Source organism: Pelecanus crispus, chromosome 4 (genome assembly GCF_030463565.1).
Source record: "Pelecanus crispus isolate bPelCri1 chromosome 4, bPelCri1.pri, whole genome shotgun sequence".
In the NCBI taxonomy this organism is placed as follows: Eukaryota; Metazoa; Chordata; class Aves; order Pelecaniformes; family Pelecanidae; genus Pelecanus; species Pelecanus crispus.
The window spans coordinates 32,969,837-32,995,537 of record NC_134646.1 but is presented as its reverse complement, the minus strand read 5'-3'; the positions used below and the strand labels follow the sequence as shown (position 1 = coordinate 32,995,537).

Sequence of the window (25,701 nt, the reverse complement as noted above, 5' to 3'; positions counted from 1 at the left end):
ATTTTGAAACTTAAAATAGTAATGACCGCCCTAAATTTTCACTACAGCTGCTTTTCTTCTTCAATTCAGCCTGCTGTCTCTCTGCAGGCTCTCTTGTTTAATGACTGTTAATCCTTTCATGTTAACAGAAAAATACTAACTACTGGAATAGGGAGTGTATGTGTGTACTAGGAAGATCATTAGTCTTGAATAAATGTGACAGCAGAGTTGCACAAGAAATGCCACAGTTAGTGGTAAGCACAAACTACAGCTTTGGGTGTAAAATACTGTAATTACAAGGGATGGAGAAAGCTTCACAGTTTTTATCCCCACAGAAATCGATAGCGGTGCAGACTGCTGCTCTTTGCTGGAGCAGGGGCAGTCTGATGAAAGAGCTTATTGATTTATCCAGCTGATGCTACTGTAGTGAATAATAGACTGGAAAAGAAAGGGCTTGTAAATTAGACTCATTCAATCCAACATTTTCCAGGATATCTTTTATGTACAGCTATATAGAGATATATATTTACAAGTGGTTTTTTGTCAAAGCAACAGCTTGCTGACTCCTGGTAAGAGGGTCTGTCTACAGACTGTCAACTGCACTCACAGTGCTAAAGTCAACATTCAAGCTCTCACTAAAGACTGACACTAAGGAGGAAGCACCAGGGCACCTAGGAGCAGGACTTGGCTATGGTGCAGCTGGCTAACCCATATCCCGGAGGGCTATGGCCACAGAGGAAAGGTGGTCGTGGCTCCCCCCATGCCACCTGTGCCATGACAGACCCACTGGCATGAAGGCATTGGAAAAGTCTGCTGTGGATTCACAGGTCCCCAGGCTAGGAGAAATGTCAGTGCCGAACCACTCCCCACCAGCCCCAAATAACGTGGAAAGGAGCGTGGTGTTTTAGGAATGAAAGGAGTCCTGTGTTTCTTCTTAGCTCAGCAGGCAGATTTGCTATGAATCTAGATCCACACCGGCAAAAATATAAGTGTTCAGATCGGTTTTGCATAAACTGAGAAGGAGAAAGAAAGAGAGAGAGAGACAGAGACAGAGAGCGAGCAGCAGGCACGCTGCCACCAAGTACGGGGAATCAATCTTCTCAGCAGTGATGGATCAGGGAGCAGGACTGTAAGTTTTACAGGTATATGAAACCCTGCGAGTATAAAGACACCATTAAAACACTGCCATTAAATTCCAACACTGAAGGATGATCACAGCCCCTGGAGCCAAGCAGGTCAATATGTGACTGTATATTTTTCATTACCATTTTTTATATACATATATATGAAGCAGAATAGGATTCACAAAAGCCTCACCCTCGCTTCTGCTGAAGACCTCTGCTTTATACGCAGCATCTGCTTTCACAAATAAAATGCAATATACCATCAACAGATAAATGAGATCCCTACAGGGCTTTTATTCTGCCATACCATTATATCTACTTTTCCACAAGATTCCTGCTTAAATGGCTCTCTTTATGCACATACACAAAGATGACATACACCTGTCTAAATATAATCTGATAGTGAAGAGCTCTTCTGTATGGGGAAATGTATCTTTTCTTCCTAATTTACCATAATGACTTATTTACACTGCTGGAGCTAGGGGTATGTTAGCTTCCTCACTATAAAAGTCACCAAGGTGTTATACAGTAAGACGTGGCTGGATTTTTTTTTTTTTTCCTATCTTTAGAAAAGAAAAAGAGAGGTGCTCTGAATCTCACCTTTCTGTCTTCCCCATAAAAACAAATGTTTTGAGGAATTACAGCTTTATAGGCTGCTGCCATTGACTAATAGTTTTTAAAGTGATGAAAGTGTTTGTGTGAGCCACACTGAAGCAGCCTTTTTTCTAAATCTGGGAAACCTCAAAGCAAACACCTATGCTGTGCCATAGGGTAGCTCAGAGATCACTGCCAGCACAGTAGCCACCTATATGGCACTTATTTAAGAAGTAGACCGATTCATTAGCTAGTAGTGTCACTCTTCTGTCATCGTGACTATTTCAGTCAAAAGTAACCCTCCTCAGAGAATAAAAATTCCTGACTCTTGTTTCATGAGAGAACTCAAAGCATTTTATGACCTGGACACATCGACAGTGGATAGTTACAGCCACAACTCTTTGGGCAACAGAGAGCTGAGGCTCAACAGAGAAGTACTGCAGAGAGACAGGATGAAGGAACAGGAGAGAGGTATATGTGAAGATTTTGGCTCAGGATATTGTGCTAACGAAATGTGAAAGGAAGTTTCAGTGCACCAGCAGAACAGAGAAGACCTCATTTTTGAGAAGGGATGGGGTGCAGAGAAGACTAATTATTCATCAGTGTATGTCGGAATTGCACTAAAAGCCTGTTTTTTTTACTTCTCGCTCTTATTAGTCACAAAGGCAGGACCATGGTGTGAACAGGTGCAGGCAGAATAGACTTGAGTGCACGAGCTGATTTTCATGAGGCCGCAGCATGCTGATAATTATATATGAAGTTTGCATAGGCACTGCATAGATACAAGGTACCTCTTGCTACCACAGGGCCAAAGTCAAAAAAGGGCATAACTATTATAGGTAGAAACACATGCACCCACCATTCCTGACAGTAAGAAGTCACAAACTATTCTGCTTTGCCTAGTTTACTCTTTTGAAAATGCTGGCTTTCCCCTAACTCCTCTATTTTTCATTTGCATTGCCGTAAGAGTCACTGCCAAGCTTCCCTGGACAGATGCTGAGCCGGTATTAGAGAGAAGGGCTGTTTGGTGGGGAGGGCAGGGGGGACAGGGCTCTGTTATGAGACTTTCTAATTCTTCACTGCTCAACTTCATAACCCTCAGACAGCATTACATTCATCTTCAGAGAAGAAGAGTGGGGTGTCCGGACTCATGAGAACTGGATTAACTCATTTCTCCATCCTACAAATGATTCTGTGACTTCAGGTCATTGATGCTGATCTGCAGCTATTGCAGGTTTTTCTGTGGCCACATACATCTCAGACCCCGGAGACATCACAGCGGCACTTACCCTGCATGCAGAGCCCGTCGGTGCAGTTCTTGGACTGCAGCACCAGCCCCTCGCAGTCCTTCCCCCCGTTCTTCGGCGCCGGGGCCGTGCACTCCCTCCGGCGCCAGTGGGTGCACTCCGTGCCGCAGGTGGACCACTTGCTCCAGGATGTCCACTTGCCGTCCACTGAGGCGAGGAAAGGACATGACTTGTTAGGGGGGTACATAAAAGGGAGACCGAGCAAAAGCGATGCACCTCTTTGCGCAAGCCAGCCTGCAACTCCTGGCCATTCCCAGCAAGGCAGAAGGATCATCAGTCTGCTCTTCTTAAAGTCCTATTTCTGGCCTGTAAATGCACATTCACTCTCCCTCTCCTTTCTCTCTGCCCTAGCCCCATTTCTGCTCTTTCCTCCCCTTTTTATAAACTTCCCGGCAGTTTATCTGTGCTCAAAGTGTACAAGAAAATGCATGACAAGTCGGGAATCTGTGACCTTTTTTTTTTTTTGGGGCATTTTTTAACACAGAGGTTAAAGTTAAACTTGGCCAGATATTCTTTAGTAGGAAGGTATTTAATGTTAAATATTTTCTATTAAAAGAAATATCTAGAGGCACTATCTATTTCACATGAGCAGAATCAGGAATGTGTTTAGCGCCTTTCAAAATCCCACAAATGATTTTCAAAAGCACTAAACTGAACAGCCAAAGAACAAACTATGAAATTGTTCCAATGACATGGCCTGAGCCAGGAGTCTGTCACTTGTAATAGCGACCTGAAATTAAATTTCAGCTTTTAAGTTTCACCACCACTAAGACCCAGAGTTGGATGGCCAAGCTTCACAAGCTGAACACAACCCTACTCCCATCGATTTGCATGGGACTGCAGGTAGGAAAGCACTGGACAATAGGACAGATGGCAGAACTTTTGTCACAGAAAAGTCACCAACTACCTCGCGTGTCCTGAAGCAATTTTGTATTTTTCAGAAGTTTACATTTAAATACCTTTCAAAGGTATGCATACACATCTCTTTCCAGTATAAATGTCTTTGTATTTGAAGTCAGGTAAACACACGCCTCAAATTTAACATCCACACCCCAGATGCTCCACTTGCTGTGACAGCTGGACTGAACAGACATTGCAAATATATTTACATCACAGTTGCTTTCTATATTCAAATTCCAGTCCTTTTCCAGAGCTTTCAGCTTTTATCTCCCACAACTTGAAGCTCTGAATGTCCCCCAAATCCCCTGAATTACCAGGGCTGAAACACCAGTGCAAGCTGCATGCAAAAGTGGGTCTGAATCCTCTGCTGCTTGATATAATGTGCTCACTATTTTATCTACTTACATGATTTCATATTAATTCACTGAAATGTCAGATTTATTAATAAAGAGAAGGAGGCTTTTGTAACTAATAGTCTTCTCCTGAAATGACTGGTGACAGGCAAACTATTTATCTAGGGCTATGTACTGTTCATACTGAACCTGGACACAGAGTGGTGCAAGCTATTTTCTGAACACTCTGGCCCTCGCAGAAGGCACCACCGTTGAGTGGGGCAGGATTGGTGCAGGTCCTCGTACGCTTCTGAAAGCCTCTCCCACATCGGCTGTTACACACTGACCACTCGGTCCAGGTAGACCAGCCTCCGTTCACTGAAAAGCAAGAGAGAGAGTATGATCGCATGAGCAAGCCATCCTGTTCAGCCCAAAGGTGCCTCTGGCTCTGTGTCATGCTGCCTCCAACAGCAGTCACAAGTGATGGCTGGGAAGAGCACGAGAAGCAACACTGAACAGACACAAACCCAAGTCTCCAACGTACTGAACGTACAGCATGCCAGAAGTCATTGTACAAGTCAAAGAAATGCTGACACTGAATGAAAAACACCATTTGATGACTATATATGGCTGGCAGGTGACCTGCCTTCTCCTGAAAACTGACCTGACCCAGCACTACACACCCAGTGGTATGTGTACAGCCAAAATCTCTGCGGGTTCAGAGAGCGCTCACAGCTCTGCCAGCCAGAAGCCTGCACTCTGAAAGCTGCATCATTTTCCAAAGGGAGATAACCTGCACTCCAGCTCATTCTCAGATGCACCGAGCATGCTGAGAGACTGCTGTGCTTTGATTAGAAATTGGTAATTTTCTTTCCCTTTCTTTCCAGAAGGTAATTTCAGGATGTCAGGACAACTTCACTCACCCCTCTGTGGACTGGTGCATATGAATGTCCCAGCACCTCCATAACAGATAAGCTGTTCAGAGTGAACTCATACTAAATGCATTTTTATTATTGGACATTGAGAAGATATTTATCTCTAGGAAGATATTTATGCTGACTCTCTTTTTCACCCACCTCAGTTTTTGGGATAAATGGATGGATGAAGAAGGAGCTGTGCTGCTCTATGTAATAAAGTTGTTGCTATGGCATGGATAACATACTAACTGCTCAGATTCCCTAAACCCAAATGTTTGTGATATGACACAACCCTTAAGCAGCTCTGGTAGCAAACCCCATAAAAATGGCTGCTCCCCTACATATGCCTCTTCACTGCACGGTTGAAAGAAGTGCTGTATATGTATGAGGAAGAGTTGCAGTACGCCTACATCTTTATGTTTCTGCATTCATCGCAGTTACAAACCACAGTGCTCTTGCATGGTCCATCCCTCAATATCACAAACACTGCTAATCAACTCAATTCAGTCGGTTTCTATAAAAACTGAACTAAAAGGCCCTCATTGTAACTTCAGGGAAGCAACTGCTTACAATTAAATCTAACTGCTACCCTGAATATGAAATGAATATTAGGGATAATCATAGGGATTTTTTCCTACTTGTCTATCCTATAATTAAGCTGATTGTAAGGAACACCAGGACAGTCAGCTGGAACGTCGTCAGAGCAGGTTTTGTTCTGGTGGATACCCCTGCCTGGGACACACTGGGGCAGTAACTTTGCAGGGGCAAAGGCTCAGACTGGTGGGGCAGAGCTGCAGCACAACACAGCCTGGAAAAGCCCCCAGGAGGGCATCTCATCCGGCCCCCTCCCCAGCCAAAGCACGGCCATCCTCAACATTAGATCAAGGCTGCAGATGCAGACACAGAATAATGTTATCCCATGCTTCATATTCCCCTGATGTTTATTTTTAAGCTAGGTTGCTTGCCTATGAACTGCAGTCCCAGAGTGCTTTGCTACTTTGCCCCTGACACCAAAAAAAAGTTTATTTAAAGAGATATAAGAAGATGGAAGATTCTGCTGTGCTCTGACACTCTTACCAGTATCTGGAAGCACAAAGTTCCTTTCAGTTTTACTCTTATTTCTGAAAAGCGACACTGAGAACATGAAACGCATTGGTAGAAAGCAATGCATTGGATGCTTCTGCTGGAGGGAGTGCCCTAATGGCTCCTTGCTGCACCCAGCCAGCATGTGTTATGGCAACGGGAGCAACCACCTTCTCTTCAATGAGAAGAGAACCAGCTGTTTGTGTAGGTGCCTGTTCCTCCTTTAATGCTGCTGTCTGTCACCAATAAGCCAAGCCATCAGATCTGTATTTCCAAGTATTTTCGGTAATGAACCCTGACTGCAGTCGCTGCATATGGCTGCAAGTCAACAGGCAGCACAGGTGGCCCAGCCTGGTCACTCACCACAGTAAGAGCTGCATACAGGCATTCTGCATCCCCCCTCCTGTCCCACTGCTCGCTTTGAGCGCACGTCCAACCACGCGCAGTGGGACAAGGTATCACTTACCATAGACAATCACAGTCGCTGTGGTGCTTTTCCTTTTGGCCACAATGTTTTTGGCGACACAAGTGTAATTGGCTGTGTCGGAAAGCCGGGCTTGCTTAATGATCAGGTTGTGATCGATGGTGATGTAAAAATTTCGGTCTTCCATGGGATCAATCACCTCTTCGTTCTTCAGCCACTCCACCTTAGGGTTTCAAAGGGCCAGAGGGAAGGCAGTGAGTCAGCACCAGGTCACACCACAATGGGCACAGTATCTGTGATTACATTGCTCATTCCAGAAAGCTCAAGGAGTCAAGGTGCATCACAAAGGACTCACCTGAGGCATGCTGCCAACTGAAATAAAACACCACAGCAGAAACGCAGGAGAACACCCTTCACGCCTACCCTTTCCTTCAGGTCCCCTTCCCTCCCACCTGTCCACACAACAGCTTTCTTGCCTTGCCTTGAAAATATCAATGCATTTTCAAAGGCTGCCAGCTACTGCACAGAGAAAAATAACTGATCTGTGTTTTCAGAATCTGAGGCAAGGGATAAGGAAGGGGTGATACCTTAGGACCACATCTACAAACAGAAAATTCCCTTACAACATCAGAAACCCTAAAACAGCAGAGATCTCACCCATTCTTTTGTATGACTTGTCTAATTAGGCAGTTAATTATGCAGTAACCTTGTATGTATCTGCCCTGGGTCTAACACAATGAGGCCCTATACCAAAGTAGGTCAAACTAACAAATTACAAACACGCCAATGTTTTTAAGTATACATGCACTCACACATACATGCATGTTATTGTTTTGTTGCAATCAGGATTAAACAAAATAGAGACAGTTACCAAGGAAATAAGGAATCACAAAGACTACATCAGTGCTTATTTTTCCCTTTTCTTTATGTAAGCTATATTTTATTTTAATAAAGCGTAATTTCCTTGGTTACACAGAAAAATATTTTCATATGTGATTTTTAATCTAGACAATGTTCTCTTTATTGCCTTCCTAAAGAAACACCCTATTATATCCCAGCTGACTGCTGCGAGCCACCCTAATATAATTTGGCTACAAATCTAGTAGCTTGTTTTCATTTGAACTGAGCGTGCTCTGAAGGATGGGACTGGGGCCCTGGATGGATCAAAGCTGGGCCTTCATGTCACTGGATCACTTCAGCTTGTGCCCAGGATTTAATTAAAGGAAGAAAAACATAAACACAATTAACCTGCCGGACCCGCAAGGTGCTAACTGCCAAGACCTGCTCTCACAAACCCCACTTTTCCAAAGACATTTGAGGAACTGCCTGAGCATTGACATACCCCAAAACCAACAGAGAACCTGCTCCCCTGCCGAGACAGCCATACAGACTGCCCCAAGCTGTGGGGAGAAAACCAATGGCGTCTCCCAGTGTTAAACACAGAGGGCTTGATTCCTCGCTGGATGGAGCCCGTCCAATGCTGCAAGACCAGCGCTGGTGGATATGCTTGGGTGGAGGTGCATCAGGTGTGAGCTGCTTCCACAGACGTACACCTTACTGCATGTAAAGCCACTGCCCCGAGGAAGGCTTGATTTAAACCCTCCTCTCCCACAGCAGATTGCTGCAGTATGTGGTACCCTCACAACTATCAATACTGTATAGCTTACAATTGGTGGTGCATAAAGGGCTGTCAAAATGGATGTGTGTCTGCAAGGAACAGGGAAAGAAGAAAAAAGACATAAAATTTTGGAGGCTGTGTTTCTGTCACTACAACATTCATGTTTTACCATGGAAGATGCAAGCTCTGAGTCAATAACCTGGTTTTCGTTGCCAGGATGACTAAAATTGTTCTTCCTCCTTTCTTGAATCCTAACAGGTATCAGGTATAATCAAGACAGACAGACTCCTGTTCAATCAATGGCAATATTTAGCTCGTTCGTCACCCGCAGGTCAAGTCTGCATGCATCCCAGACTGAAAAACAAGCCAGGAGCTTACCTCTCCACCAGTGGTAGGCTGCCACTTCACCCCTCTCACACAAACAAAATGTCTTTCTTGGGTTTTAATACCATTATTTACTTCTGGGATGGAGTACAGACTTGTGTCAGGACTCTAAAAGATGCTGCACATGATGCCACAGCTGTATATGTACCACCTTCAAATCCACCTGTACTTTTCCTGTGCTCTGCACGTTGAGGACATCAGGACATCAGTGAGGACAGGACTACCGTCTACACGGCCTAAGGCTCAGTCCAAAATGTTTCTGGTACGCCTGTCCAAGCATATAGTCTAGCAGCCCTTAGCACTATGCAAGGCTCCACGCTCAAGCACGCGGCTCTGTTTTTCCCCATACTCTGCAACACTTTCTCTCTCCACAAAAACACACACATGCATATTCAGTCTGGGTCTCAGCTGATTAGACAAAATTAAAGCTATGAGCATTACATTCCATGTCATCCGTGTAAAAACACCAAAGATGATATGAAAACAGGAGATGCCAATAGCAGAAAAAAAATATATTCTCTATAATTCAGTATACTGCCTCTGGCTCTTCACTGAATGTCTTAGGAAAAAACTCCTTTCCACCTAATGGCTCACAGAATATGCTAATAATAAAACATTAAGTTTGCAGAACAACAGGATGTCTTTTTTTTTCTGAAAAATCTCTTTTGCCAGTACATCAATACTGTGTATACGTGTCTAAACCCCATCTCTTTTACAAGATGCTTCTTGTATATATCTATACATATAGAAGACTGAATATATCTTATTCAGTCTTCTTCTGGCATTCAGTTTTTTATGATGTCACAAGTCTGTTCATGTTGCAAACTATAATGTCATCAAATCTGAAGGGAGGAACTGGTGGATGATTTGACAAGAGGTGGGAGTTGCCTTTCATACACATTTTAGCCATCAGCAGAGCAACACAAAAAAGAGCACATCCCTCCACTGGTTGCGTTTTCTCTCTCAGTCCTTGTAGAAATGGTAACTAATTAAACACGCTACAACATGTAAATGAGACTTTTGTTGATACTTATTTTCAGTTACTAATGGCCTCGGTTTTTTCTGGTGCAGGTGACTGCAGTGCTCAGCACCTCCAAACCTCAGATTTTTTTTTTTTTTGAGGTAACCAGAATAGGTGAGAGCAGGGTTGTCCTGTCACGTAAGTTGGAAGAGATCAGGTGTCAAATACAAAAGAGAAGAGAACAAAGCAGAAGGAGACAGTGTGATTTATGAATGACAAGTATGCAAACTGTTATTACAGAAGGTAAAAGCAACGATCTCTTTTGATGCTATGTCATTTCCCAAGGCGCAGCCCCCTCGCTGAAGTAGGTTGTTAATCCAGTCAATGCAGAAACTTACCCTGAATTTAATTCTGCTGCCTGAATAATGGTGACTGGTGCCCTGGGGAAACCATCATGCTCGCAAGATGCTGGCAGATGAGGCACCACACATTTATGTGCCAGAGACCTGCACCCCTCCGGGCGAACGGACAGAGGGGCAGTCGGATACCCATGGGTATTTCAAAGTGCACAAGATGCCTGTCTTCAGGGTCATACCAAAACATGCCCTCATGGCTCCATTTTTCAATTCTCTAGAGAAGATGTTTCGAGAGTAGATGTTTGCTTTTGCCTAAATATTGAGGATGTATATTTACTAGTTAGAGTCACAACAATTCTTGAACAGGTACCTAGCTCCATTTATTCAATTAAATCAGGCATGTCCCACCAACTGTTATTAATAAATGTACAGATGGCTGTGCACATACATAGAAAAAGGCCGGGCATCAGTTTTTCCTTATTATAACAGAAATCATTTAATTGGCAACAATACTGCCATGAAAGATGGGGTAAGTGTTCCCTTGTGGAGGTGACAGCTATGGAAAATTACAGCAACATGCAACTGTTATTTCTTACGTACCAGTCCCCTGGAACAAAGCAGGCACAAAATCCCCATTTCTTTTTTCAGTTTTCCACTCAAGAAGGTATTTTTGTTATATGTTTGCAAACTGACTAGCAAGAGAAGGCCCCTCTGTAAAGGTGTGAGCGCAGTGAATGAAATCCTGACTCATAGTGACTGCAGATGCCGAGAAGGTGGAGCATACCTGAAGTCAGATACTTTCTGGTCAGAGCTCCTTAGTGCTCTGGATGTAATGTGTGGAGCAGTGAGGCACACGGCTCCTGCCAGCTGTGCTGGATCTACACATCCAGTGCTGCTAATGCGCTGGCAAGCCTGCCACAAGACTGAGCCATCCCCGCGACCGGCTGAGGAAGCGCACGATCCAAGGAGGCTGTAATTTAGAGCAACATACCTTGTAGCATCATTTCTGTCATCCCGCTCCCCACTGAGAGACAGATGTGTTGTCTCTAATTATTCACTGATTGGTATCGGGAGATACATTAACATAATTGGCACATTTGTTCTAATTAACAGAGGGAACCTGCCACATGCCACCCAACATGAAAAGCGAGACCATCAGCAAGAACAGAAAACCTGCAATCACTGCCCCGGCTGTACCTTGGAGCTGCAGCCAGACCTGTGCTGCTGCAGGATGTTTCCAGCAGCAGCCTGAAATAAGGCAGCACATGCAGAGACTAAGACTTGCAAAGCCAGGCCAGGCTTCTGTGCAGACTAAATGAACACAGGGAACATAAATCACACAAGCGATTACATACGCAGGAAAACCTATTACGGAAGCTAATTGCTGACACAAATTTAGCCATGCCAAGTGACTAGCATTACTAGACACTTAAATCTCTTGGCACACATACATATGCGTGACTGTTCTAAAATCTGGTAGAGCAACAGCACATCTGCTCCAAAAGAAACCCAAGAATGGAAAAGGGATACGAGTTCATCTAGATCCTCCCCTCCTGATCATTCCAGTCATTCCTTACACTTCTCGCAATCTCAAGAGGAAAGTCAGCAGGGTGTGAGTCCTGGATCCTGGTCTCTCATTGCCTCCATTGCACCAACCTGCCCTACAGTCATCTTCAGAGTGGAAACCACCTGCCAAAACCAGTTAAGTCTTCTACCTTCTAGACATAGGCAAAGCCCTGTGGTGCCCATGAGCACAATTGTCCAGAAGAAACAAGACTCAAATGGCTGGAGCAGTGAGAGTTTTGCCTCAATACAAGGTGATTTAGGATTCTGGGAGGCGAGACCATTGCATCCCTGCCTTCCCCATGCCTGGCCGACACAGCAGGATCGCTTTCCATCTGGTCCCCCAACTGCACCAGCATTACGGCTGGTGTTCTCTGCAGCTGTGCCAACCGGTCACAGCGGCACCGCTCGCCTTGCTGCAGTCCCTGCTGAGCTCGCATCGCCTCCGATAGCCACAGGGAAATCACAGCTCCCCCGCTCCACCCGAACTGTAACAACAGACACGTATCCCATACCATATTGATAGTAATGGCACACATACATATGCCAGTAAGAATAAAACATTTGTGAAGCTAACTACTGATTTGGACACAGCACAAGACGCCCAAGTGAGACTGAGAAAACTTTAGCAGTTTTCATACAGGCTATTGAGCCAGCAGCTATTTCAGGTACCTTGAGATTTGACTGCCTCTTTGAAGAATGTTATTTGATTTTTGGATTTGGTTTCAAATGTACGCTTTCATCCCAGCAACTGTCCGCTGAAGAGGATGCTGTCCTCCGTGTACTACTTGCTGGAAACAGATTTTGTACCCATTTAAGGTTAAAAAAAAAAAGAAGAAAAAAGGGCGGTCTCCACAGAGGCTGAAATTACAGCTATGAGAGACTGCAAAACACATATGGAGAATGAGGCAGCAAATGCAAACCACCATGACATTTTGTTCAGTTGTTGCTACTGTGCTTCTGCTGCCAATAAGGGGAATTTGTGTTCCTGCTGTGGAAACACTTCCTTAATTGCACATATATCCAGCTTTCTGCTTGAGTACTAAAATCTACACAGAGCGTACATACAGCTGCTGCATGTCTCTGGCCTTATTACAGCTTCGCTTTATGCACTACGGTGAAGTGAAGACTCAAAGAAGAAACTTCAAAGGCCAAAGTGGACTGGCAGCAGCAGATGGGAGAACTTTTTTTCATAGACCCTCAGATTCAAATACGGATCACGGCATTATTAACCGAAAACTATGGCAGCTGCCATGTGGCTACCAAGGAGTTGCTGGGTTTACTTTCCCACCTAAAAGAGGAGCTTGAGCAGGACGTCCCATGGCTCATGTGTGTTGCCTGGCACTTTTGGCACCGTGTGGTCACGTGGACTCCCCGGTCCCTGAAGCAACTGTGAGGAGTCTGTTTGGAAACAGCTTTAAATGAATTACCAATGTGATGTCTGTGGTTCTTTGGTTGGATGGATAGATGGATCTCATTCTTAACAGCACAGAGCTGTATGCTTTTCAGGATCATTAAATTCAATAAGGGAACAAGATGTTGGAGGGTGGCTGCAGTCCTGGAGGATGGCCCCTTTCCCATTCTCCCTTGGAAGTTGCATAGTGTCTGTGGTTGTACAGACAACTCCTCCTACCAGTTTTAAAAGGCATACAGGATTTTGTCCAGGTTATACTTTTTAGTGAAAGAAAAGCATCAGCTCTAGAAGCACAGGGAAATTCCTGAGCAAAACCCAGGAAAACCTGATCAAATGGTTCCTGAGTGACAGCTGATGTGTGCTCTGCAGACTGCATTTTGGAAATACCTCTGTTAAAACATGGAAGCATTGTCAATCTTCATGACTAAGGTGAGCATTGCATCTGAAGAAGTTACTGCCAGAGGAACTGACCACAGCAAGCACTGTCACCGGGTGACTGAGGGTGCTGGTAAGAACTGGGGGCTCTGCAGAGCCCTGCTGGAGGTAACTCTCACACTTCAAGCCAGGAAACATGAAATTGCTACTCTGCCCTTAATTGGTTTAGTGGTGGACTTGGTAATGTTAGGTTAATGGTTGGACTGGATGATCTTAAAAGGTTTTTTCCAACCTAAACGATTCTATGATTCTATGATTCTGTGATTCAGTCACTACGAGGCTTATTGGTTCTAGGGAGCAAGAATCAGTCGGTGTCAAAGTAGGACCTGATGGACTAATCTTGTAGGCGTACAGAATAATATCTCCAGGATGAGGAGCTACCTTCTCTACAGGGAAAGCTGGGAGGTATGCTCATCTACTTCAACAAAAAATGCAGCTAAAAGCTGTGTCCCACACTGCGTATCTTCCAAAAATACGTGTAAGGTAAAATGCTGCTCTGAGTACAGCCTGAAGCGGAGAGGTAAGTTTGTGTTAGCTAAACCAGCATCCCAGAGCCATCTTTGCCACAAAAAGCAAGCTGTAGAGAGGATAAGCTAGCAGGGTTCATGTCAATGCTCCTGTAGAAAACCTCCCATTGTAATATTTTATGGAGGAACTAGAAACCTGACCATTCTCCAGTCTCCCACAGATCATCCTTGCCTGTGGTCAGATCCAATCATAGAATCATAGGATCGTTTAGGCTGGAAAAGACCTTTAAGATCATCCGGTCCAACCATTAACCTACACTACCAAGTCCACCACTAAACCAATTAAGGGTACAGTCATAATCTCATGTTTCCTGGCTTGGTGGCTGGATTATTTATAATGAAAGTAAAAACTACGAATCATTAAGGTTGCAAAGGATCTCTAAGATCATCAGTCCAATCATCAACCCAACACCACCATGTCCACTACACCATGTCCCAAAGTGCCACATCTACCCATTTTTTGAACACTTCCAGGGATGGTGACTCCACCACCTCTCTGGGCAGCCTGTTCCAATGCTTCACTACTCTTTCCGAGAAGAAATTTTTCCTAATATCCAATATAAACCTCCCCTGGCACAGCTTGAGGCCATTTCCTCTCATCCTATCACTTGTTACTTGAGAGAAGAGACCAACACCCACCCTGCTACAACCTCCTTTCAGGTAGTTGTAGAGAGCGATAAGGTCTCCCCTCAGCCTCCTCTCTCCAGACTAAACAATCCCAGTTCCCTCAGCTGCTCCTCATAAGGCCTGTGCTCTAGACCCTTCACCAGCTTCGTTGCCCTCCTCTGTACACACTCCAGCACCTCAATGTCCTTCTTGTACTGAGAGGCCCAAAACTGGACACAGTATTCCAGGTGCAGCCTCACCTGTGCCAAGTACAGCAACTTGATTCACTTCGGAGCATGCTCTGCCCTCACTTACATTGGCATCGATGGAATTGCACTGGAAAGGAAAAGTATAGGGGTAGATCTCATAGAAAATTCAGGTCTCAAAAAACTCAGCCCTGCAAGAAGACCTGTGCATCTTGGCATGGGTTTCTGCACTGTAAAAATGAACTGGTAGGAAATGTAAAAATAAGGCCACCTAATAAGCTAGTAGCAGTCAGTGTATTTCCCAGGAAAGCACAAGACCCAAATGCAAGCCTATCCTCAAGCAGGGGGTTGTAACCTACATGCTTCTCAAAAGAGTGCCCTGACCACCCACCAGTAGGTTGGGGTGTAACAAGTATGCAAAAAGGAACAGGAATGGATGGGACGGGACACTAACATTACGGGGAGCTTTATCCTGTACTTTTGGAGAAGGACAGGCCTGCATTGCCAGACCTTACCCCATGGCTCTCCAGGGCAAAATGAATGAGCAGTCCTCATTCATTTTGGGCTGTGCTCCTTCTGCACACAAACCCGCCTCCCCCTCCCCGCTCTTCCTCCCATTGACACCAGAAGGCAGTTCTGCTGTATGCTGCAAGGCACTGCAAAGGACAGTGTCACTTCCCAGCTAATTAGTATTTGTGGCCACAAACTCCTCTACTCAACTCTCTTAGAGCTCACTTTCCTGCCGGGAATATAAAACACTGCCTTAGCGACACACACCTGCATGGAAATGCATACACATGAACTCCCAATTAAGGGATAACTGCTGCAAAACATAAGGGGCTCTCATGAAACAAAGCAAACAGCGGTCGTATTAATAATCAATTAGATGGAGCAGCCACCTGATGCTGCCTATTTGGAGAAGTCCCCAGCTTCCACCAGCTTTTGCCTGTGCAAAAGCAGCTGAATAAAGCCTGTGTCACAGTCATCTTGACTCAGCAAAACACCCTCTTCTGCCTCTTGACTCAGGGATGATTTTCCCCTTGCTCTAGTTCTTAATTAAAGCCATGAATGTGGATAAATATCACGTCCAGTTTTAAACCCAACTGGGTCACCAAACTGTATGTTACACCCTGTTCTGCAATTAAACTACTCTGTGAAACACCTCAATTATAATTAAAAAAGCAATTATCCCCCCGTTAAAGGTGCTGCAAATCATACATTTCAACGCAAAAGTTCGTCTGGCAGCTTATGGCATATTAACCAATCTTACATCTCATTGATGTTTTGATCTATAACCTATTGCAATGAGCTAATTTGATGTGACTCGGTGTCTCCAATGAAATTTTATCATGTGCAATATGATGCTGGCATCTTTCAAAGAACAAATTAAATGAGCTAAGGGGTTAATTGCTAATAACTCTGCCATTACTGTTGGAGCGTCGCAGAATGGGATCCTTCCTGCCTTCTCAGGTTAGGTTTGAAAAAATGCATACACAGAAGAGGGCGGAATTGAAACGGGTGTTTCTGTCGACACTGGGGAGCTGCAAATGTCTGAGTTCTGCTGAGCACCAGCAGCTCCCGCCCAGTCTGGCATGTCTGCTTATCTCACCACCTTACCCTATTTCTCCCCATTGTGGAAAAGCAGAAGGTAGGGAAGCATGGAGTTAGGGCAGGGTGTTGTTTGTTTTTATGTCCATTCCTTCCTTTTTTTTCACCGCAGGAGTATGTGAGTCTGCCCCTTCACCCCTCAGCTATGTGTGGAAACCTCAGCGTAACAGCACCTGCGCTGGTCCTTCTGCTGCTTGCCTGGGCCACACATTGCAAAAGACAAAACATTCACCCGGGTGTTTCAGAACCTGTAGGTAGGTTCAGCTTGATATTGGCTATAAAACTGGGAGTGGGGAGACATGCCGCTGTGCAGCTGGCACTGATGTTGGGTGGGGCTGGTGGGCAGGGGTATATGGCCGCAGAGAAGCTGATCTGGTTTGCCCCAGAGACCAGGCAAACCCTCGGTTCCTCACTTTGTCCCAAGTGAACAAGCAAGATGTACTTTGATTTGACCTCAGGCCATGAGGCTGGTGTATTTTAACACACCTTCTATTTGGATCTAGGGCTTTTTTTTTTGTAGTGGCCGTGATCTGAGTCTACTCTAATGCTCATCATGTTCTGGTGGATCTGAGGGAGTGGTAAGTGCTGCCTTAAAAGCTTTGCCTGCCCATCTCTGTCTTTGTCCTTCTTGCCCTCTGGAGCAGCTGTATGCTGCTGTGTCGTTCAGCTTTTCAGTAATAATAAGATCTGCTCTAGCATTGATCCATGAGAGCTTGACACAGTTAATTGCAGTTAAATATGCTGGGAATTATAAGACTAAATTCCCTAGCTATTGAAAAGAGGACAGAATGTATCCCTTAGCGTAGTTGTTCCCACCACTTTGAAATACCAGGAAAAAGCCAAAATGAAGGGGGAGAATAAAATTAAAGAGAAAAAGCAAGGGGAAGGTGGTGGGACTCTGGCCTCCAGCATTACATTACACTGAATGTGTATTTTGTACAGTTTCACAGCGTAGGCTTTTCTTCCTCTGTCTTGGTGTTAAATCCAGTGACTACTTCAGAAGTCAGGAAGTGGGAAAAAACCAAAACAAAACACCGTGCCCAGAGTGGGAAGAGTCTGAGGTATATGTTCATCAAAGCATTTGGAAATGCTGCTCATGGCTGCAGCATATGCATTACCCTACTCAGAATCAAAGCAGCCTTTCAACAAGATGGAAAAATAGCCTCCGCCTGCTGCCTGCCTTCTCCCAAGTCCTTTCTTACTTAGTTACCTGTACTATCATATCAGAAACTTCTCTGAACAAATAAACGAAGCTTAAACAAGGAACTCATTCATCCCTAAACTAAAATAATCATGTAATCCTTCAACCCACCAAGTTACGTTTCATCTTTCCATTTTTTTAAATTTATCTTACCAGCTTCAGCAAGTGGCTGTAATAAAGTGTCACATTAAGGTATTCATATTCATCAGTGTTCAGGTCTTTGTTCTTTTAATAGTGTTGGAAAGAATCTACAAAGAGGCTGTATTAGGCAGCTGTCCAATCTGGGTGTTTGATCTCCTTCTGACTTCAAAAGTCAGAAGAGGAAAAAACCCAACATTGAGAGCGGTTCTTTTGAATGTCAGATGGGGAGTATACAATTTCCGAGCCTGCCAAGTGTTAATTGGTGTCTGCCCCGACCATGGTACAAATAAGATTCAGAGCCAGTTAATGTACAGTCATGAATCTCGGCTATTGACAGAGTGAGCCAGGATACTAGAAGGTAGGAAAAAGTGCAATTATTATGAGAGCAGCTCACAGAGGATCTTTTCAGAGATCACTTCCACGCGCCATGTTAAATCACGCTGTTTGGGTCCCAGCTGCCCAACTGGGCATTACAGACCTTTCTGAAGGAATAACTGGACTGGCTGCTGAAATTTCAGAGGTGCTTGTACCACTGTATTCAAACAAACTACCCATCATCATCAATCTCTGTTTCTAGCAAAGGTAATGAAGTTCCCCAGTACCACCCTGCACCACCTGAACAACATATCCCGTTGCAAATACTCCTGTCGTGGCACAATGGCAAGTTCATCTGATGCAAAGAAGCATCAGAAAGGACAATGAAAAATTGCTGCTAAGTTCCTGAGGAAAGCGAACTGATTAATATTACAGTTGTCAGTAAGCTGGCTTGGCAGACTTAAATGCTCTTTACAGTTTTGGGGATTTTAATGGAGAAAGAAAACAGCCAATGAAAAAAGAAAATGGGAAAAATCTTCTATGCTAATTATTCCGTCTGATGATTGTGGACACGTTTCTGCAATTTCGATTAAATCTAAACTTGGGTTAGATGGGGAGGTAACACTTTAAGCTTCATCTCCTGAGAAATCAGTCATCAGTGCTGAGTGACAACCACTTTGCTACTTAGCCATGACAGTCTAACTTATCCTAATGCAAATTGGCAACAGTTTCTTCTGTGCATGGCAGAGGAAAACTGAGGAGAATTCAGATAGGGGAATTACCGTCATTAACAATCAATTTTTCCCTTAACAGCCGCAGCGGATTTAGGATTTCAGAGGCCCCCCTGTGACTCAGAGACCCCCCTCCCGTGAGCAATGAGGATGAAGCTGGAACCACCACTGCACTTAGGCAAGCTCCTGTTCACAGGGACACCCACTGCTGTCAGTGGGCACAGATTTTGCTGAAGGGTAGGCTCGTTCCTGCCAGGTGGAGGGCAGGCTACCTGCTCTGGGTTTACTTAAATGCCAGTAGGAAAACCAGATAAGCCCCTGAAGATGGATTATTAGGCAGATACATCCCCCTACTTGCCCCCACCTTGCTGCTTCACCTGGGATCCCATATTGGACCGTGGAACATCCTCGTGTGCTGAGCTGGTGGGCTGGTGCACACACGAGCATGTGCACAAACTTGTGAGGGAAATATAATCTGGCAAACTAAAACTTAAAACGTCTTTCTACTATGCTTGAAATGTACCTTTCAGAATAAGTGAAATGTTTTTTTCTTTACAAGGAAAAGGAAAGATAGTAGGCTGGTATTAATATGCTCCACTAGCTATGCGTCCCTTGGATGCCAGATACAACAGTGATTTTTAAAAGGGAAGAAAAAAACTGAAACCAAACCGCCTGCAGCTCTGCCCAGCAAGGCACCATAATCCAAAGCCGTTAGTCAGTTCCCAATCAATCTTGTCTACGAGCAATAGTCAGTCAGCTCTCCATTACCACCCATTCATCATGCCATGTCCTAACTCACTGCACCATTAGCCACCGATCAGGCTTTAGTTAGGACGTCCAAGTGCCAGGACACTGCTGTTGCTGCTCACCTCAGCTACTGGGATGCCTTCGGGGGGACGGCACTGGAGCAGAACCTCTTGCTCCAGGGACACTTCTTTCCCTAAGGGCTCCTGCTCGAAAGTTTTCCGGAGATCTGGGGAGGGAGAAGGAGAAGAAAAAGAATTAGTAGTATTAATAGCTGGTCATTTAAGTTACACGATTGCCATACTGGATAAATGCGAGAGATCTTTCTAAACAGAGAAAATAGCATTTCTGCTCCCTGGAAAGTGAAGCACTTAAAAAAAAAAGACTGGGATGTGTTTTCAGTTCATTCCAACATTAAGTGGTCAAAGGTTTCATAGTGGATTTATTATTTATATTGTGGTAGAGCATGTGAACCCAGCAAGGATCCAAGGCCTCACTGTGGAAGGTCATGTCCAGACACAGAACAAAAAGCAAAACAACTCCCTTCTTACAATTCACGTTTGGTAAACTATGCCAGTGAAGTACTAAAGAAAGTTGTGGAAAATTAAATAAATCTGTAGAACTACAGCGCATAAGATGAGCTGCCTTAAACTCATGGATGAAAGTGCTCGTGCTGCAATTTAATGTACTTTTAGTTTGTAAGTTTTAACTTCACAGCTTTAGCTAATTTGTCTTCACCTTATCATTATGCCTGTAGCACTAAATAGAAAAAAAAAATAGCAATAATAAGAATAATAATTGTAATGTGGAGCTGAACTGTGCTTGGATCCCTGCACAGCACCATAGAAATGTGGCAGGCAGAGAGGGCATCAAATGAGCCTCCAAATGTCGGACCAGTTCATCATACTGGACAGCTGTGCACTTTGGCTTTTTTGCATGCTTCTGTAATATCTTTGCATTGGTGGTAAAATGGACTTGAGAAGTTCCCTCCTTACTGCTAGCTCCATATTTCTGCCACGGACTGACTCCCTCTCCGCTGTGCCAGGGAGGATGGGGTTTTGGAAAACTGAGCATTCAGGCCCAGTAGCGACTGGGGATATTTCTCCCTGCTGCTGGTTCCTGCTACAAATGGACACGGGGCCATGTTCAAAGTCACATCAGAGAGCTGGCCTGACTTTAAAAAAAACCTTGCAAAAAAGTGATTTTTATTTTACTTTTTGTTATGAAGTCAGACCAGTTCCCTATGCTAGCTCATGGTGAGGTTGCACAAATACTTGTGTTTTAAAAAAAACCTTGCAAAAAAGTGATTTTTATTTTACTTTTTGTTATGAAGTCAGACCAGTTCCCTATGCTAGCTCATGGCGAGGTTGCACAAATACTTGTGTCATATTGGAAACAAGTCATATGGGAAAAATTTAAAAGCCAAGTATTTCATATTTTGAAGCCAAAACCTGCGGCTGTGCTAGAAAACAGATCACTGAATTGAACCAGTTTACAAATAAACCATCCAAAGGGTTATTTTTCATCTAGATTACCTCCAAGGTCTGATTTACAGCTGACCCCACAAGGAACTGCATCAGCACTACCAAAAGGCAAAACCTGGGGCAGGCGAATGCACAGATGGAAAAGGAGATGGGGCATCTGCCACCAAAATCAGCTCCTCTGAAACTCGCTTTCAAATAGCACGAGACCTCTGTCTCTTAGCCTATATCAGGAAAATGTGGTTGTTTAAATACTTGGAATTAGATGTCAACCTAATTGTACCACGGAAAAGCTCTGTCATAGCTGGAGATGCTGATTTTAACTTAAGCTGATAATGTGGTAAGCTTCTAACGTCCTTAAACCCATGCATTTCTCTAGTGAAACTGAGGCATCTCTGTTCTTCACCAACCCCAAACCCCACTCCCTCCCCACCACTGGCATTCCTGTCCCTCCGGCACACAGGGGAGGGATGCTGAGACCCCCTCTGATGGGACACAATTTATGGCCACAGTTTAGAGCACAGAAAGATAAGCTTTGGCAGATCTTACTGTGACAATGTAAGAAATTACTGCCTCCAGCTGTCTGCTTGTTTGGGGGTTACCCTCTGTCAAAAGGAAGCACATGCCAATGTCACAGCTACCTCTACAAAATCCACCATTTTGACCTCAGTTGTTGACGTAGGGGGCTTTAACATACAACACTGGATAACTTATGGCAAAGAGGAGGAGCAAACATCTGGAAGTGATCATTTCTTAGGATGACATGCCAAGCTTCACCAGACTGTGCCTGTCAGCATCCTTGTCACACTGGAGTTATTCCAGGCCAGCAAGGCTCGTTCATGTGAGAGTGACCATGGCAAGACAACCAGCCAGATTAGGTCAGTCTCCGATGCCCGTACATGGCTCCCACCACGTTACCAGCTCCAGCATCACCAGCCCACCAGCTTTATCCCACCCTCTCTGACAGGCTAACCAGGGGACATCTGGCTTGTACGGCTCAATTTGAGTAACACCAAAACCCTCCAGGTGCCCTGTGGGTGGAAGTCGTTCCAAATGCTGAGTTTTGGCTTGCTGTACTTCTGCATGTTGAACATAGAGATGAGCAGCTCTTTCAAGAGCTGGTGGGTTTCTCAGGACACCACACCCTTCCTTTAGCCCAGGCTCCTCACACATCCTGTGGGCTTGATACGTATCCTGGGTACACATAACACCAGGTTAATGCATTTTTCTTTAGATTAGCAAATCACCCAGGTTATATTGCTAGCAGTACCCATATGATGATATTATTGCTAGTTCCACAGGTATTTCCAAAGGAAAAGAGTTACCTCCCCATTGGGTACAACTTAGTGCATCTAACAGGTATACATACGTGCACAGTGCAGACAATTATAACAGATGTATCGTGCTCTAATATCATGGCTGAGGATAAATGAGAAAGTTACTGTGCTGGTAATAGAAGCATATAAGCACAGTAATAAATAGTACATTAATAATAGCTTTCAGGTGTTCAGATATGGAGGGATGAAGACAGTAAAGGCAGATTAGATAGATAATAACCTGAGTTTTTCCCTGACATGTTGATTTACTGTCCTGCCTACCTTCCTGAAACATTAATAGAGCTCTGAAGTTCTCCGTTAATAATCACCTCTCTCATAAAGTGTTTGCCTTTAAAAACCCCCAAATTTTAGTGCATACAAAAGTAAATAGCATTAGTCTAGAAATGTGTAATACCAGTAAAAAATCCCACTTTAACCTCTTTATTATCAACAGGTGGAATTGCTGGGTATGAACAGCCCCTTTTCCCTGGGAACCGTTGCAGCGGGGCCCTCGCGGGTGAGACAAACCCTGCGCGACACCGGCTCCCCCCGCTCTTGGAGCCTTGCTGCGTGCAGATGCTTTAACGACGCCGTTGGATTCAAGCAGGTCAATGATCCACAAACTAAAAATACACTAAGTAGGGACCTTGACATAACAGAGAGTAATGTTCTCAAAGGAGCCATTAAATACTATTGAATAAATGATACTAATTTGGGGGCGGAGGGGGGAGGAAGTACATAATTGTGTATTTACAAGATTGGGAGCTCTTATACCTTACTCTTTTGGCTCCCTCCCATGTGTTCCCAGCTTTATCCCACCAGAACTACCCACCACCTCCCGCTGCAGCCATGCCACCTACAAATAGCTACAGATGGCAGCTGTGCAGGGCAGGTTTTACCTAACCAAGCATAAAGTTTGCTGGTTGTAATAGACAAACAAGTTAACAAGGTGTTTTCTTAAGTGGTGAAGAAGCGGAGAGCCTGGACAAACAACTTCGTCACCTGCTCTAACTATCATGAAACACCCTGCTGGGACGGCACTGGGTTTTGAAATGACTGGTTTTTTTCTATGGCTCTTGCTATGATTTCTGTGGATAACAACAACATCCTCCTAATTCTTCAATCTTCAGCTTTCTTTGCCATTTAACAATTATAGTCATCATGGCAACTTCACACCGGGAGTGGGTGAGTACTGAGGGGCTTTGGATCTTTTCCAAGCAGAGTATTTTCAGTAACATTTTTCACTCTTTCACAGTGTCAGGTAAGTTACAATCGCTTGCAAGCAAGGACAGAAGGGATAAATTTTCCCAGATAATGGCAAAAGACAAATAAAATACATCCCATTTAAAAAAAAAAAAAAAAAGTTTTAACAATCTTCAGAAAATATGCCTGAAAAAGCAAAACAATAAAACATTTGATCAATTCTGGGTCAGGACCTCTTTGTCTGTGAAGAGGCAGTGTGAATTATTAAAGCCTTGGGTTGGCAGCAGCCCTGTTAATATGACGCTGAGAGCGAGCCTTCTCTACCCTCACCTTCAACAGGGAGAGACACAAGAGAAAGGCAGTTGCACTTTCTTTCCATTATTATTATTTTGGTAATGTAGAATAATCCCTGACTGTCTGTGTTAGCAATACTCTTCCTCCCTTTATACAGGCAATATTGCTGCCGCAGCTCATGTCCTCTGGAGCGGAGCAAGCCCTGGTGGACAGCAATGCTGAAGGGTCCATCTTGTTTTCCACACCAGCTCTCTCACCTATTTCACCCAGCTGCAGGTGGGGATGTCACCGCCAGGCTCAGTGGACAGCCTGCACCCCCATCGGACATTTTCCCCTGCCTCTAACTTCTCTTCAAGGCTGTCTTCATAAAAAGAAACCAAGGAGAATTAAAATTCTGGTTTGCCACCGTGAGCCAGACTCTATTTTCTTTACTAATGTATAGTCTTAGTAAATTCAGAGGGGACTCTTGTGGCATATATCGCAGCACATTTACAGCATACTTAAGATGAGACTTTCCTCCAAGACTCCTGAAATACTCCTGCACAATGCTCTCTGGTAAGGACAGATGGCTGCATTCAGAGCTGCACTGAAATGAGAGAATTTCCACAAGCATAAAACTGAAATAGTATAATGGGAAATCAGAATCTCAGTGTACACCGTATTGGTAGCTCTATTCCTGAATCACTATGCTTTTTGGGGAGAGGGGCATTAGATCTTAATTTTGATGCACTGCTAAATGACTTCCTTTAATGCATTTTTAGCTAACAAACCACTCAGAAGTCGCATTTTTACCTGCTAAAGGTAATAGTTTCTACAGGAACTCATGGCATTTCCCCACTTCCTTTTCTACCTGTCAGCTTCTAAGAAGGAGCAAAGAATGACCCTATTCATTTTTTTAATCAAATGTATTTTATCTCTTTGCTGTTCTGGGTTTTACTGTGATGGGTGGGTGGGTGGAACTTTAAGGATATCTTTTATCATTTCTGAGAAATGTGGCAGACCAGACGCCTTCAAGGCAGTGCTAATGCAAGGGTGACTAATGAATGAGCATGAAAAACGGACACTTGTCAGCCAGGAATTAGATGTAAACCAGAAATGAACAGAACAATGCAGCATTACTGTCAGGGAAAGATGGATTTCTGCCCTTGGTAGACCTTAAAGACTCTGTTCTCCTTCTAGTAACTCCATCAACTTTCCTTCTATAACAAACAATTCAAAAAACGAGCAAGCATTAACAGCACAAAAAGAAAAAACATTATTTTCTATCCAGCTTTCATATTAACTATACCCATTAAGAGAAGTACGTTTGGTGTGTGCTTTCAGAGAAATAAGGTTTTAAGAATGTGAAAAGACCTTCACAAGAAGTACATATTTCCATCTAGAAGATAGCTTGCTTTATCTGGGTAAGTATATACAGGCATTCATATAAAACCAAACGTGTCATAAGAAAAAATCCAATTAAAACACTAGGAAAAAAGGGAATATGGCTTGGTATTATTTTAGCCATTATTAGAGGATCAATAGGTAGCCAAGCTCTCCACTTCAAGTGTTCTCAAGAGGCAAGGTTCAATGCTGTTTTAATTTTACCTAGCCTAATAAGAAATACCCAAACAGAAAAATAATGGTGGAAAACAAGTGGGAAAATGCTGCTGATGTTCTACAAAATGAAAGAGGATCCACATTCTTGTGAAAACACATCTCACTGCATTTATTCCCAAACTTGGATGACTGATGCTGAGTTGGAGAATCATGACTAATACTACAAAACTGGCCTGTTCCTCTTCCATCACTTTCCACGATGCGGGTGGAGTTGAGAGACACCTTTGTCTGAAAAAAAGGCATTAGAGACTGAATTGCAATTCTAAATGTAAGAAACCATGTGCTATCAGGCATACTTAGGCCTCTCTTTTCTGTTCACAGCTGAGTCTATGACCTTT

General features: G+C 44.0%; 1 protein-coding gene across 2 annotated transcripts in view; it reads right to left on the bottom strand.

The window, feature by feature from the left end:
- The window catches only part of UNC5C (unc-5 netrin receptor C), a 270,036-nt gene that overhangs the window by 44,737 nt on the left and 199,598 nt on the right, over window positions 1-25,701 (bottom strand). For both annotated transcript variants that reach the window (XM_075708767.1, XM_075708768.1), the window contains exons 4-7: window positions 19,596-19,699; window positions 6,703-6,883; window positions 4,447-4,614; window positions 2,987-3,151 (exon numbers count right to left, since the gene is read on the bottom strand). In XM_075708767.1, the coding sequence (XP_075564882.1) occupies window positions 2,987-3,151; window positions 4,447-4,614; window positions 6,703-6,883; window positions 19,596-19,699 (618 nt within the window). The remainder of the gene's footprint in view (window positions 1-2,986; window positions 3,152-4,446; window positions 4,615-6,702; window positions 6,884-19,595; window positions 19,700-25,701) is intronic.